General features: G+C 36.5%; 1 protein-coding gene across 1 annotated transcript in view; it reads right to left on the reverse strand.

Annotated features, from left to right (window-relative positions):
• Positions 1-6,490, reverse strand: part of LOC118205964 (peptidyl-glycine alpha-amidating monooxygenase B-like) — a 159,557-nt gene extending 153,067 nt beyond the window's left edge. Inside the window, exons 1-2 of the mRNA XM_085820527.1 lie at positions 6,201-6,490; positions 4,564-4,710 (exon numbers count right to left, since the gene is read on the reverse strand). Of these exons, the coding sequence (XP_085676653.1) occupies positions 4,564-4,710; positions 6,201-6,203 (150 nt within the window). The 5' untranslated portion in view covers positions 6,204-6,490. The remainder of the gene's footprint in view (positions 1-4,563; positions 4,711-6,200) is intronic.
• Between the last annotated feature and the right edge of the window lie 9,502 nt (positions 6,491-15,992).

The following is a 15,992-nucleotide window of genomic DNA, read 5'->3' on the forward strand; positions in this document are numbered from 1 at the left end:
TTCCATCATGACAATGCAAGGCCACACACATCTTTGCTCACTCGGCAAAAATTATTGGAGCTTGGTTGGGATGTTTTGCCACATCCACCATATAGTCCTGACCTTGCACCATCTGATTACTTTTTGTTTCGATCTTTACAAAACTCCTTGAATGGTAAAAATTTCAATAATGATGATGATGTCAAATCATACCTGATTCAGTTTTTTGCTAATAAAAACCAGAAGTTTTATGAACGTGGGATTATGATGCTGCCTGAAAGATGGCAAAAGGTCATTGATCAAAATGGGCAATAGATTACAGAATAAAGTTATTTAGTTCCATGAAAAAATTGTCTTTGATTTTCTAAAAAAAATCCGCAATTACTTAGTTGCCAACCCAATAATATCTATACATTATAATTTAATAAGGCTAAATTTATTTTTTAGTTTCTGATACATGTATATACAAGTCAACTGCACTTTTGTATGTGACATGAAAAAGGATAAAAAGGGTAGTTGAATTTCTCTGGAAACAAACTTTTAATTTAAATATATTCTGACCTAGAGTTGCATGAATTCCTCTCTTATAAACAAATCACTTCTTTTATGTTATATTAAAAGACCTTAAAGTGTTTCTATATGCTGTTTAAAATACACTTTGTTACAAAAAAATATACCCAAAGAAACTGATCCACAACTACAAAAAGCGGCATGCAAATGTGGTTTGGCAATCTATGTAAATGATTAAGTTTGCAGCACCGATCAGTACTGTGGAGCAATACTTTTAATTTAAATATATTCTGACCTAGACTTGCATGAATTCCTCTCTTATAAACAAATCACTTCTTTCACATGTTATATTAAAAGACCTTAAAGTGTTTCTATATGCTGTTTAAAATACACTTTGTTGCAAAAAAATATATGCACCCAAACAAACTGATCCACAACTACAAAATGCGGCATGTGTGTGTGTGTGATTATGGCAAAGCCTCGAGGGCTATCTGCCTAAGAGGAGGGATGCCTTCGTGGAGGACTTTCTAAGGGAAACTGGCTCGCATACACATTACACATGGGGAAAACCACGAAAACGCCCATGCAGCCAGCCCGTTCGCGGGATTCGAACCTCGGACCGAACTACCAGTGTTCAGCGACTTTACCGCTCGGCCGCTGGTGGGCCGAAACGCGGCATGCAAATGTGGTTTGGCAAGCTGTGTAAATGATTAAACTTGCAGCACCAATCAGCACTGTGGAGCAATACAGCGAGTGTCTGAAGTACACAGCTGATAAAATGTAAAAGGGCAGTTACAGAGAATAATGAGCATTTAACAACGCCCTGATATCTAGGTTACATGACATTGTAACAAAAGATGCCTTCAAAATGTACTCGATAATGCTACAAAAAGGTGTCAGACTTTGAGAGGGGTTTGTATCATAGGACCAAAAGAGGCTGGTTTGTCAAACAGGCAGATCAGCTGGCATCTTCGTCGAAGCGATATACTCTTTGTCCATTGTTGGAACCAGTGGCTCAACAAAGGCATTGGCTTGTGGTATTCCAAGGCCACCAGTGAGTGAGATAATTGTGCAATTAGAATCAGTTGCCACATTTCCACCAACAGTTACACTACCATTGATTAAATGTCATTTCCAACTTTCAGACATCCTGTGATAAGATTCCCAGAAGACTAGACGATGCTGGGCTTAGATCTCCCTGTCCATTAAGATGTTCGTCATTGATACTCCACCATAAGCAGTGTCGTTTTGCAAGGTGCTGCTCTCGCTCAAGCTGGACAGCGTTCAATTGGAGAAATGTGATCTTCAGCGACGAGTCATGCTTTTCTCACAATACTGATGACTGCTGCAGACACGTCTGGAAATGTAAAGGTGAGCTTACAGGTGGCAGGTCTGGCGACTGTCTAGTGCAACATTTGTTAACAAGTGGCACACAGAGTATAGCTAGAACATAATACTATAGGGCATGGTCACCTGCGACAGCAATTCATTAATAATCATGCTACGAGTTACTCCGACTGCTCACAGGGACGTTGACAATCACAGCAATTCTAGAAAATGCTGAAGTCAAGAGTGAGAAAAATAAGAAAATACCAGTTTTTACTAAACATAGTTTCTTTGCATTTTTGTGCACTGAATTTAACATATATTTCCTATTATAACTGTCACAGAGATGCAATTTTGTAGTCAATCTTTCATGAAAATTACAGCGAAAATCAGATCTGCATACTAACTACATCTAAAGTTAACAATTTTATAATAGATATTTTGCTTTTTGACATTAGACATCACAAAAAGAAATAAATTAATAAAAGAAATACACTACTGTACAAAATAATGGTTATTACATTTAAATAAACATTTTGACATATTTTCAAAGCATGCAAAATTTCAATCACACATTTGATAAAAAAAAATTTTAATTTAGCAAATCTCAGTTTAGAATATTTATGAAAATTCGGCTGATCTTTGGAATATGGTAACTGGTAGTTTGGCGACATTTTGGAGGCGATAAAGGTTACTACCTAGGACTTTGGTAATAATGTGAGAAGTACTCAGTTCCGATTACGCATTATTTTGTGTGAGGGAAATGAGAGATCAAGAGATATGTCATGTGACATTAATGGACGAATTACAGTTCTTTAATCGGAAAAGGGGGGAAATCTGGAAAAAATCTGGAAATTTTGTATTTAGCTTTATTCTGTGTTGTGTGAAACAGTGTTGGTTAATTTTTGGATCCTATGCCCTAACTAAAGTGAATTCGAAATGGGTATTTAGTGGGACTGAAAGGGGTAGTAATAAGTGTTTTTTTAAGGTCGTGCGAGATAGAAGTAAAGATGTTTTATTAAGTTATTTATTTTACCTGGTACCCTTGCTGTGAACTATAAGTATGATTTTAAAGATCCTGAAACAGGCGCACATACACTTGCTTTTTATTTAGCGGAGGAAATAAGAAAAGTTTATCGGACACGTAATCAAGATTCTGAAGAAGATTAGGTAAGTTAGTAATTTTAATTATTTGAGGATATTATTTTTATGCATTGTTCTAAATGTAAGGTGGAAGTAAAGTAATTTGGTATTATTGGGAAAAATTTTTATTAGCAATGATTTAGTTTAAAGTAATTAGGATTGTAAGCTAATTTTTATTAATTTAATGTATGTGCTTATTTATATTTTAAGTAGTGTTTTTGAATTTAATTATATTTTAATAAAATGATAGTTATTTTGTGAATTATATGTTTCTAGGAATTTGGTATACGTTTTAGTGGAAGTAAACGTGCATGGAAATAATTTAAATATTTGACACTAAGTATTTGTAACCATTTGTAATGTTTGAGGTATGAATTCGTTGGTGACGTTTATAATATAATAGACAATTTAGACGTAAAAGTTTTTGGATATTTTATTTATTTTATACGTGGAAATGTTCATATTTGGAAAGGGTATATACTTTTTCCCGATCAGGTAATTTCATATATGTTCTTTTTACCGGATTTAAAGATTCACAAAATTTTCATGCATTTTCATGAAATTTTTCTAATTTATGAGAAAAAAGCAGTGTACATGGATATAGTGAAGAGTGTGCGCAATGCCATTTTTGTGCAATTCTGGGATGTTTTTTTAAGTAAAAATAAGTCGACGTGTACATGGTTTAGTGATATTTTAATTAAATGATAGTTATTTTGTGAATTTTATGTTTGTAGGAATTTGGTATACGTTTCAGTTGAAGTAAACGTGCATGGAAATAATTTAAATATTTGACACTTAAGTATTTGTAACCATTTTTAATGTTTGCGGTATGAATTCGTTGGTGACGTTTATAATATAATAGATAATTTAGAGGTAAAAGTTTTTGGATATTTTATACGCGGAAATGTTCATCCTTGGAAAGGGTATATACTTTTTTGTGATCAGGTAATTTCATATATGTGCTTTTTACAGAGTTTAAAGATTCACAGAATTTTTTTGCATTTTTGTGCAAATTTTTGTAATTTATGAGAAAATAGCAGTGTAGATGGATAAAGTTAAGAGTGTGTGCAATGCCATTTTTGTGCAATTCTGGGATGTTTTTTTAAGTAAAAATAAGTCGACGTGTAAATGGTTTATGTGTATGTGCTATTCTGAAAAACGCGCAAGGAGTTTGCGATTGTGCACTTTTTCCCAATTTTGCAGTTAATATTTGTCATGATTAAGCAGTTTTGTTACATAAAATTTCTAGCATAAGTGTAATTCGGCTAGTAGATTGTTGGAAAAAGTGTTCAGTAAATAAAAAGAAAAGAAACATGTTTTTACTTCATGAAGACAAAATGGCGGCGAAAAAAAAATAGAGGGTTGCTGTAGCAGAGTTGGTCGCCAAATTTTCGCCAAAACAATCGTTAAGTTACTATAACCCAAAGATCAACCAAAAATGCTTCTGACTAATTGACTATTATTAACTAATTTAAGAAATTCTGGTGTGCAAGTTGAAAAGTTTACAACTGCAAACGCTATATCACTAACTATAAACATCATCATCCATATTACCAATTAATTTAGTTTTATTGATAAGATATTCTTCTTATTAAAAATTCTTACTACATCAGGTCTAACATCTGGCATATTAATGTTCATACTATAATGGCTATCTGCAGGAAAAGGTGACCCATCCATTCTTTGTAATCTGGATCTTATTATACATACAGATAGAATTACTAGAAGATATTCTGCCAACATTTTGAAGATCTAAAATAATTAATAAATAAGCATTAATATGACAAAGGAAGAAAATTAATACAAAAATAAATATTACACATTTAGAAAAGCAAATAAAAATAATTAAATGAATACTGGAATTCAGTAAAAAATGAGAATCATCTTATTGACATTCAGCATTGCAATAAAGGCAGTATTTTGGAAAAAATAAAAGTAATAGGTATATCGATTAGAATATTTTTCTTAGTAAATTTGACATAATACTTATTATAAATTTATTTCCTACACTTTACATACCTTATTTGGGGAAAGTGCAGAATCACCCACTGCTTGGCAATTAGAATAATGAGCATTTAACAACGCGCTGATATCTAGGTTACATGACATTGTAACAAAAGATGCCTTTAAGATGTACTCGATAATGCTACAAAAAGTATTTCGAGAAAAAAGTATCTCGAGATTCCTTCGAGATCCACTTCATGTACACTCCCTTGACTTTATCCATGTACACATTGACCTATTTTCACTTAAAACATCAAAGAAAATTGACAAAAATCCAAATCTTCTTACTCTTGTAAAAAGCACCAAACAAATAAGTGGGCGATTCTGCACCTTACCCTCTTATTTTAATTTTTTTCTTATATGTCTGAACACAGAAAAATCCATACCACTTATTTAAAAAAAACGTACACTTTTTCTAATTGCAGCAGTAATTATAAATTATTTATAATAATAATTACAAATTATTTATAATTTAGGATGCCAGGAACAGAAAAATAACAACCAATAAACAGAACATCACATTATGGCCCATTTACACAATTAAACTATGGCAACATTTAAAATTTCTTCTGGAATTGAATAATGAAAAATTTATTGAAAATACACATTCGCAAGACAATTCATAATTTATTTTGTAGTAACTGTATAAAAATTATTACACCTTTCATCTAAATAGGCTATGTAATGAAATAATAAAACTTGCATAAAATTTCTCCAAATTCCTTGCATAAAAAGTCTCTGTATACACATGTGAAGACTACCTTTAATATCCTTTGTTTCATAAGATAAGAAGTAAGAAAAAATAGCTTTGTTTACACTAAATTTAGATCTTTTAAATATTCAGGATAAGATACCTGAAAGCATTACTTCTAATATGAATAATAAATATACTTATTAAAAATCACGATGCTATTAAGTAACACATAAAAAGAGCTCCACTTCATGTACTAAAGTGCTTCATACTTATATATATTTTTTAATTTAGCTGTTTCTGAAAAGGAACACAGTATTATGCAGGAACCGAAACTGGTATTCAGAGAAAGAATATTTTAACTATCAGTGGATTAACTGCCTACTTCTCATGAATATTTCCCAATTTAAATTCAGTTTTTTTAATATATGACATGAAAATATTAATGAGATTAATACCATAAGATATACGTACCATATGTGGAATTCAAACAAATCATAGCAAAACTTTAATAAAATCTGAAAAATATCCTCCCTAATTCACTTACCATGAATAGCGAAATACTGGGTTCACACGGCTGATACAACTTATTTATTGCGAGCAAGCTGTCAAAAGTACGAAATTAAAAATAAAATAAAATTTATTCTTCAGCATTATAACTGAACATGGTAATACATTGGGCTTGCTTGCAGCAGTGCATATTTATGTTGGCTACAAGCAAAACATGCTTAATGCCGTCAATTCATCATCATGAAGAGAAAAGTGCGCTAAAACAAAAACTAACAGTGCTAAAGAACAGTGAACTTCATGACATCTACAGATGTTTACACACTAGCGGTTATGGTTTAAAGATTAAAATAAATAATATGGCGAGTGCAAAGTAGGAAATAAAAGAACACTTTCTACTCCCTAGAGTTGAAGCACAACTAGCTTTACAGTCTAAGTGGGTGTAATATTCATAGTGCGCCGACAAATGTTGTACTTTATAATATTACGATTTTTTTCGTCATTTTTTCTGTTTTCATATTAATTTTAAATGATTAAATTTTCTTCTACATAAGATATAAAATTTTATTGCTCATATGTTGCTAAAACTTCTTTCAGCATTTCAAATTATAACTTTGCCATGCTATCATTTAACGTGATAGTGAACAACATTTTAAAGAACTAAAAGGCTCTCGAGATAGATTAAATAAGACTACTGACTACAAATAGTTCAACTCAGTTTTAGATCGTAGCAAACATGTTATCTGGGTGGGTAGTTTCTGGATTTTCTTATGCGTAACGTCACTATAATTTACTTTCCTTTAAAACAAAAGGCGTCTTTCCGCTTAGATAGACTCGTGTGATGCGCGGTATTCCGATAAATAAACAGCGAAAACTACAAATACACACAATATTATAACTTTTAATAAAATTAAAAATTTTAAATTTACATTTTCTTAAAAGAGTTTTAAAAGGTACTAAAATAATATTATTATCAAAAATATATTTCACAATATTTCAAATGAAAGTCGAAAAAATATTAATAAATCTCTCTTCTTTTTCGCCTCCTCAATTCGATCGAATTTAGCTTATAATAAGACCGTTTCGAATTCCTGGGATAGGAACTCTATGCCTACGTGACGTTGAAATTCTAGTAGTAAACATGGTTCCCATTTAAAGGCCATCTACTTTACTACCACTACTAATTACTAAAGTGTGAGCTTAACGAAGTCGGTTTTGTGTATCGACTAGGTCCACTACCTCTGAAGTTCAGACTATTCAACTGAAGAAAACTGGGTTTCTTCAATAACGTGGAGTTATGTGGCTGTATCAGATGTCTTCGTTAGCTCAGATAAAACCTAGTGTGAACGACAGTTTAGAGAGCGTAGGAGACAGCTGGGAAAAAGAAGGAATTGCAAAGACCGTATCAGGTTTTCGAGAAGGTGAACTAATAATATCAGGCATATTCGGCGCAAAACAACTTGTAGACCATAGCATGTGTGTGCACGTGGAACTGATCCGTAGAAAAATTTGCGTACAGTCGGTCACAAAAGTATTCGAACACCGGTACCCTATCAGAAAATGACATGATGGCGTTTTTTTTCTCTTTCTCTCTGTGTGTCGTGTTATTCCATCCTAGGTTTTCTTCTCCCCCCCCCAATCTTGGAAAAAACTGGAAAAAATTAGTCACGATCTCTTTTTGAATGGGGAGATGACATTTTGAGAAAAAGCTGACGACCCCATCTTGGAGAATGAACATGACCGCTCTACACACCCTTTCACTCTCTCTCTCTCTCTTTGAATTGGGAAGCCATTTTGGGACCCTCTATTCTTGGGGAGGGAGAAAACTGAAGCCCTTTTGGGAAAAGCGGACCCTCTTCTTCTGATTTTGGAAAACTGGAAATGAACGCTCTACACGATCTCTCTTTGAATTCAAAAGGTATTTTGGAACCTTCTAATGTTGGAAAACTGAAATGAACGCTCTACGCATTTTCTCTCTCTCTCTTTGACATGAGTAGCCATTTTGGAGTATTCTCCACCACCATCCTAACCTTGGAAAACTGAAATGAACGCTCTACACCTTCTCTCTCTCTCTCTCTTTCTCTGAAATGGATAACCATTTGAAAACTCCCTAACTTTGGAAAAAAACAGAAATGAACGCTCTACACCATCTCTCTTTGAAAATGGGGGTGTCATTTTCAGACCTCCCTCCCCTAAACTTGGAAAAAAAACTGAAATGAACGCTCTACACTTTCTCTCTTTGGACATGGGTAGCCCTTTGGGGACCCTTTCCTCTTGGTATATATATATATATATAAAAAGAACTGAAGTGAAGGCTCTATACAATCTCTCTTGGAATGGGATCCATATTTCGGGAAACGTGGATCACCTCATGCTGGAAAACTGAAGTGAACCACCAAGATTGGACTCTATATAATATTTGTTTTAATTGACATTATGACCCTCCTCCAATTTGTTATTAAAAAAATTTTTTTTGTTTTGGTTTTTATCCCATTTCCGATGTGATTTCAGAAATGCAATTCCATAACAGTTCAATTTCATTCGAGGTTAAATGATCTAAACAGTCTTTGACCCACCCATCCGTATGATTATTTTCTTCTCCTTCCTGTTGCACCAAATTTTGTAAGTCCATATAATCATTCCATACGGGAAGGGCTGGATCCTCACAAGGCTGTCTTGAAACACTTGGAGTCTCTTTGGGATGAGTGGAGGGATCTAGGATGTCTGGACCCGGCTGCGATTCTACCTCCATGATTTCTGGACCCGTTGGAACTTGTTTACACGGCTGAAATTCTACCTCTACGATTTCTGGACCAGTTGGAACTTGTGAACCCGGCTGTGATTCTGCCTCCATGATTTCTGGACCCATTGGAACTTGTGGACCCGGCTGACATTCTACCTCTACGATGTCGGGACTTTTTGAAGCTTGTGGACCCGTCTGACATTCTACCTCTACGATGTCGGGACAGGTTAGAGAAGAAGAAGAAGAAGAAGAAGAAGAGGATACTGGAAGAGGTTCTGTCTGTGAGGAGTCCAAAAGAGGCTGCCTGTTTGAAGGCTGTCTTTTGCCAGCTGTTGAGTCGGGGAAGAAGAAGAAGAAGCTTCTGGGTTCTGAAGCGGATCTTGCACGCCAGGTAGGTTCCGGTAAGTCGACCGTTTTTAAGAGGTAATTTTTTTTCTTCCTCCTCATCTTCAATTGTGATGACTTCAAATTCATTCCGTTGCCGGGTCGATTTTGTTTCGGGCCATGACGGTTTCGTCCAGCTCCTCTTATCATCTAAGGAAGGGATGGGTAAAGGTGGCGGAGGGTTTTCTTCTTTTTTTCTTGAAACATCATCGGCGATTGGAAAGAAATCTCCTCTTTCAATTGTTTCCAAAGCGAGTACGAGCACCGATTGACGAGAAAGAGACTCTTCTGGGTTGTGACGATGAGATATTGCGTTTTCGGGGGAACGACATAGTTTTGAAAAGGTCTTAGAATATATTTCTTATATTTCATCCTGTCGCTGACTTTAAAACTTCTTTCCTTCAGATTGGGGGACGATGATTCGTAATAGGCGAGAGGAGCGGCTGTGGTTTGAACAATATGAACTTCGTCCTCAGCCGTCGTTCTCACTCCAAACGTAAAATATCGTTTCGTGAGAAAAATATTCTTCCACCGAAAACTCGTGCGCGGATCCGTATATCGCCGGTCCGTTTGAATGGGCCGTCTCAAAGTTCGATCCATCCGATTCCAAGAGAAGGGAGATTCCTCTTTCGTTTGTTGCGATTCGAATAAATTTCTGTATATATTCTGAACGAGCAGGTTGGAGGATTCGACATCTTGGTTGAAAGAAACGATCGCTTGATGAGGTGGTAAATGCGGAATAAATGTCGCACAATGACACGCCAAAAAAATTTTCAAGTTGGAGATTTGCTTTAGCGTCTTCAAATCCTCCCCGTTCGAAATCCGTGGAGTTGGAAAAACGTCTAATAGCGACATGGCTCCCAATGGAAAACAAATTATGTCGCCCAGTACTCTCGCCTTTTTATATATAGACACACACAGACACACATAGAGGCTCTATGACGGCCGTTTTATTTGTTTTTTTTTGTTTCTCTCTCTCTCTTCTTTTCAAGAAATCTTATCTCCATGACCTCTTTTTCTTTTCTTAAAAAGATGAATGTGTGTGGGAATGAGGAAGTGAAAGTAATAATTTAATAAACAAAAAATTATCCAACCATGACCTTCTTTTTTTTTTTTTCAAAGTCACCCTTTCAAATCCAAGGACGTCCAGAGATAGAGGAAGCAGGGAGAGGAGGAGGAGGAAGGAAGGGAAGGTCACACTCTCTTTCTCTCTATAAATAAAAGGGGGGAGCCCCAAAGTCGTATTTTTGTCCAAGTGGATCATGAGGAGGCATCCCCAGCTCACTACGTGTATTCCTTTCAAATATAAATATGTTGATCTTTCCTTTTATATCATCCAAGGAGTCGTTTACTTGAAAGCCTCCGATTTTTCAAAATGTGCGGGTTATCATACCGTGGGGAGCTATCAAAAGATGCGGGACGAATTTTTATCCGACGAAAACGTGTTGATGGCTCGTGACATTCCACCTTTGGATGCACAAATTTTGTTAATGAAACGAGCCAAATATTTTTACACGTCCCACTTTCTAACCGTCTCGCAAATGAATAGGATTATGGATCGTCTTGAGAAGACAAAAGGGATTCTCGTTCATTTTAGTGAATGGTTGCACAAATGTTTGCACGAACCTCTCTCGATCGAGAAGACTGGGAAGAATACCTATTATATTCTTCTCGAGGACTCTCCTCCTTCGTCTCATCTTAAAGAGGCCACGACTTTTGAAAAAATCCTCGAGCAAGAAAAAAGAGAATGGTGGAACAACTACCCCATCCCTCTCCCTGAGCATCAAGAGGAGCCTGTTCAGAAGAAAAAGAAAAAACCTTTCCAAAAGCCTATCCTCATCCTCCTCGATAATGATGGGGATGAGGAGAAGCCTGTTCAGATTCCTCTCAGTTTGTCAAAACCCGTCGAGGATGAAAAACCTCTCCCTTTTTCAAGACCCCTTGAGGAAGAGAGACCCTTCGAGAAGGAGAGATGTCTCCCATTGTCAAACCCCCTCGAAGATGAAAAACCTCTCCCTTTCTCAAGACCCCTCGAGAAGGAGGGACCTCTTCCTTTATCAAACCCCCTCGAAGATGAAAAACCTCTCCATTTATCAAGACCCCTCGAAAATGAGGGACCTCTCGATTTGTCAAAACCCCTCGAAGATAAGGGAACCAAAACTTCTCTCTCCTTCGAAGAGGAGGGACCTCTCAATTTGTCAAGACCCCTCGAGAATAAGGGAACCAAAACTTCTCTCTCTTTCGAAGAGGAAGGACCTCTCAATTTGTCAAGACCCCTCGAGAATAAGGGAACCAAAACTTCTCTCTCTTTCGAAGAGGAGGGACCTCTCAATTTGTCAAGACCCCTCGAGAATAAGGGAACCGAAAATCCTCTCCCTTTCTCAAGACTTCTCGAGGAGGAGGAGGAGGAGGAGGAGAGACCGCTCCATGTCTCAAGACAGGACCCCCTTCTATCTCTTGAGGATCCGATCGAAACCATTCCTATTGAAAAACCATCTATCAACGATCCCCAGAAAAGGTCTTCGGAGGAAATTAGACTTCCATGTAGAAAACGAATCTGCCACAATCATCATCATCATAATAATAATAATATACCCCCTTCTCAACAACAGAATCCTACAACATTTGCAGATAAATGCATTCAAACCAATCCCTTTATAGTAACCCTTTTGATTGGAGAACCCGTGCATTAGCCTCAAAAAAAAAATGAGATTCTAGACGGTTTCTATGACCAGAATGTTAAACCAATAGATAGGTCTAGCTCAGAATTTTTCTTTTTAAAAGAAAATAAATAAATAATCCAAAGACTATTCGTAAATATAAATGGTAAAGTCTCAAGTCGGCTGGAAAAAAATTTTCAGAGCTGAGAAAAATTTTCCAACTCAAAAAAAAAAAAAAAAAAAAAAAAAAAAGACCCCCTTCCCTTTTCGTCTGGGAATGTTGTCTCACTCTTTTGAAAAACAAATCGTGATTCATTCATGGAATGATTGCCATTAGAGAAAGGATGAGTCATGGTCTATTTTTAGAAAGGGTGAGACATCCTTCCCAGACAAAAAGGGAGGGTCATTAATTTTTATCATGTCTAAGACATGATAAAAATTAACCAAAAGTTTTTTTTTTTTCATTAGATAATTTTTCTCCCAGCCAATTCGAGACTTTACCATTTTTTTAAGAATAATTTCTCCCTGATCTATTATTTCAAAATTCCAAGTTTCGCTTCAGAACCATCTGTGCTTTTGAAGAAGTAACGTGATATATGTATTTTTTTAATGAGTTCTGTTAAGATTGAATTGTGCAGGATCGACCTTGCGAATTTCTTCCCTGTGTCTTTAAATAATAATGATACCGAACCGCTTTTTGTAGAGCGCAATGGAAAAAACCTTTTGTATGGTTAGGACAATTCATGTGTTCGATCCCCTTGTATTTGAGAATCTCTTGCGTCGATCCCGAAATGCAATAAATGGATCTTTGCAACCATTTCTCTAAAAACCGCCGTTTCATTTCTCCTCGCACCCAAATCATGGAAAAAGGTTCCGTCAACATCGTTAACACCCATGGAAAATAACTGTAAGGAATTTCTCCTTCGTACCACGACAAGCCGTGATAATAATCACTCGCCCACACAGCGGTTCGTTTTTCTTTCTCGGTGAGCATTTGCCATGGAAACGGGGGTTTAAAAACAAATACCCCTCGAGAAGTACCGTCCAATGTGACGTAAGCCAATTCTTTCACAATAAAGGCTCCTTGAGAATCGTAGAAACCTTCAAAGTCGAGCACGAGTTCCATGTTTTTTATTTCTTTTTCTTTCCAAGGTGACCTTTATTATTATTATTATTATTATTATTATTATTATTATTATTATGGATGTGTATTGAGATACGCACGATATTATTCAAAACCAAATATATATACGAATGTGACCTTTCCCAGAATTCATACGACCTGTCACGTGCAACCTTCTCTCTCTCTCTCTATAAAAGAGGAGACGGCGAGAGAACGCTATCCATTTTTTCCTTCAGGACACACAGCGAGAGAGAGAGCGAATTTTGTTTTCTTTTTTTCCTCAATTGAAGAAGATGGACATTTTGAGTGCCAAACCTCTCAAAGATTCCTACATTGTTCTGGACATGGAATACTTTCACTGTTATGATCCAAAGACGGGAGATATATGTTTGATCTTGAAAGAACTGGGCTACATCACTTGCGATTTAACCTTATGCGGATCCATGATTTTTCTCCCTCCTGTCCATTACGATGACTTATCGTCCCGCAATCAAGCTGTGGTCAACCAGACTACAAATAACCGACACGGCCTGCAATGGACCGAGGGTCGTCTTTCCTACGAGCATCTTCCTACGATCCTGAAAATGCTGACCGAAAATGTGGAGACGATCTACGTCAATGGATACGATAAAGCCGAATTTTTCAGCAAGCTCTGCCAGCGATCCGTTTACGAGTTTTACATCCCAGGGAAAACCGAGTGGCGGAACAAGTCGAAATGCACGCGACACCAATATTTCCAAAAGATGATTCATTGTGCCGAGAACAAGGTGAGAAATTTTCGATACCATTTGATGGAGGGTAGTTACGTTTTCCGGAAATTACATTGTTACCCCTCCGAGAGCAAAGCTGTCGAAGACGAAGAGGAGGCGGAAGAATCTCCCCAGGAGAACTCGTGCGACGATGAGGAGGAGGAGGATGAACTTTCTAATAATAATAATAATAAATGTCTAAGTTGGGATGCTTTAGAGACCCAAGAATATTGGTCTCAACCCTTATCTCACCTAGACCTGAAAGAGGATCCTCAAGTGTACTCTTTGTGGTCCTCTTCTAAAATTTGGTCTTGGAGAGAACCCTTGAATGTTCATGAATGAAATGGTATGTAAATCCCTAGAGAAAAAATAGAAAAAAAAGTTCCTTTTTTTGTAATGTGTTGATTTCTTTCCAATCCCATTTCTTTTCCATAACTCCAGCCCAATCGACGAGAAGAAGAAGAATTTTCCAAGTTACACAAGACGAATCTTCCAAGTTACACAAGACGTAGAAAGATTTCACAAGGATTTATAAATCACACTCTCCCACATGATATATGTATAGAGAGAAAAAGACCCTCTGTTCTCTAGCCAATACGTCAAGACTTCCCTAAACTAAGAGAGACCATGAGTACCGAGGAAACCTTAGCAGAGCAAGTGGAAAGACTTTCAAAGAGATTAGAAGAGTTAAGACGGGATAGATTTACAGTTCCGCCGACTAAAGAGGAAACTATCATCGATTTCAACAAACCGCTGTACTTTCATCCCCTACCCCAAAGAATGAGACGAATGGACTCGCCGTTGAACAGTTCCAATGAGAAACAAAATGTCACTTATTTGAATAGTCAATTTCAACACATGAATATTTCATAAGTATTTTTTTGTTTTTTTCCCTAAAGCGTAGCGAGATCGGATCAGTAGTTTTTCCCTTTTCATCGTCGAAAAAGATTGGGAGGAAAAATCTTTCTCAGCTCTCTCAGAAAAATTTTTCAGCCTTAAAAAAAAAAAAAAAATTTTTGTTAATTTTTATCATGTCTTAGACATGATAAAAATTAACTCTACCCCCCTTTTGTCTGGGAATGTTGTCTCACACTTTCTAAAAATAGACCATCACTCCTGCTTTCCTAAAGAATAGAATTCCAAGAATGGGATCTGGTCTATTTTTAGAAACGGTGAGACCCTATTTCCAGACAAAAGGCGGGTAGAATTAATTTTTATCATGTCTAAAGTTCAGGGTCCATCCATCTTCTTATGTGAAACGGTGGCCCTAACGAGATCGAGATAAACAAGTCCTGTGAGTTGTTTTGTAATCTTGACGCGATCCAAGAAAGACTTTTTATTTATTTTTTTTGAAATAGGCGGGGGGTGGGGAGAGAAAATGTTCTCACGACCCTCAGATATCTTTTCATAAATATATTTTTTATCAAAGTGTTTCTTTCATTCCGATCCTTTTAAGAGGTTGGAATGACCCTGACATTTAGATGGGGTCGCGATCCCGACAGATGTCGCGCGAGTATAAAAGTGTGTGTCCTCCGCGAGATTTCTTCAGAGAACAGAAGAAGACGTGTACTGAGCTGGTAATATGGTCCTATGAATATGGTTTTCTATAAACTCGATTTGATTCTTAGTTTTTTTAATAATCATAATAATCATAACTTCATTTAAAAAGACCTTTGAAACTTTGAGACTTCTTAACCCTTTGAAAAGAAAAATGTCTCTTTCAAGACGACGACTCTAAAACGTTTTATTGTTTTTTTCCCCCCTTTCTAGATCTTCCCTGTTATACAAATATACCTTTTCGATTCTTTTTTTTGCTCCTGTTTGTGGGAGACATCACCGTATTCATCGCCATGGCGTGTTCAGAAAACTTTATCGTGCTCGATCTAGAGGGTTTCCAGTCCTACAACCACAACAAGGGTGAATTTACCTACGTTTTAAAAGAATTGGGCTATGCGACAAAAGATTTTTTGACCGTGGGATCGTTGACGTTTGCTCCTCCTCACCCCTTCCACCAACTGAGTGAAAAAAACCAAAAGACGAATGCCTGGCTGACGAGAAACCGGCACGGACTTCGTTGGAACGAGGGTCATATTCCCTACAACCATTTAGGACGCATTCTCCAATCGCTCACTCACAGCTTCTCCACGATTTATGTGGTGGGATGCCAGAAAGC

This window comes from Stegodyphus dumicola, chromosome 7 (assembly GCF_044657685.1).
Source record: "Stegodyphus dumicola isolate Sdum_Otavi_A_Nest chromosome 7, ASM4465768v1".
Taxonomy (NCBI): domain Eukaryota; kingdom Metazoa; phylum Arthropoda; class Arachnida; order Araneae; family Eresidae; genus Stegodyphus; species Stegodyphus dumicola.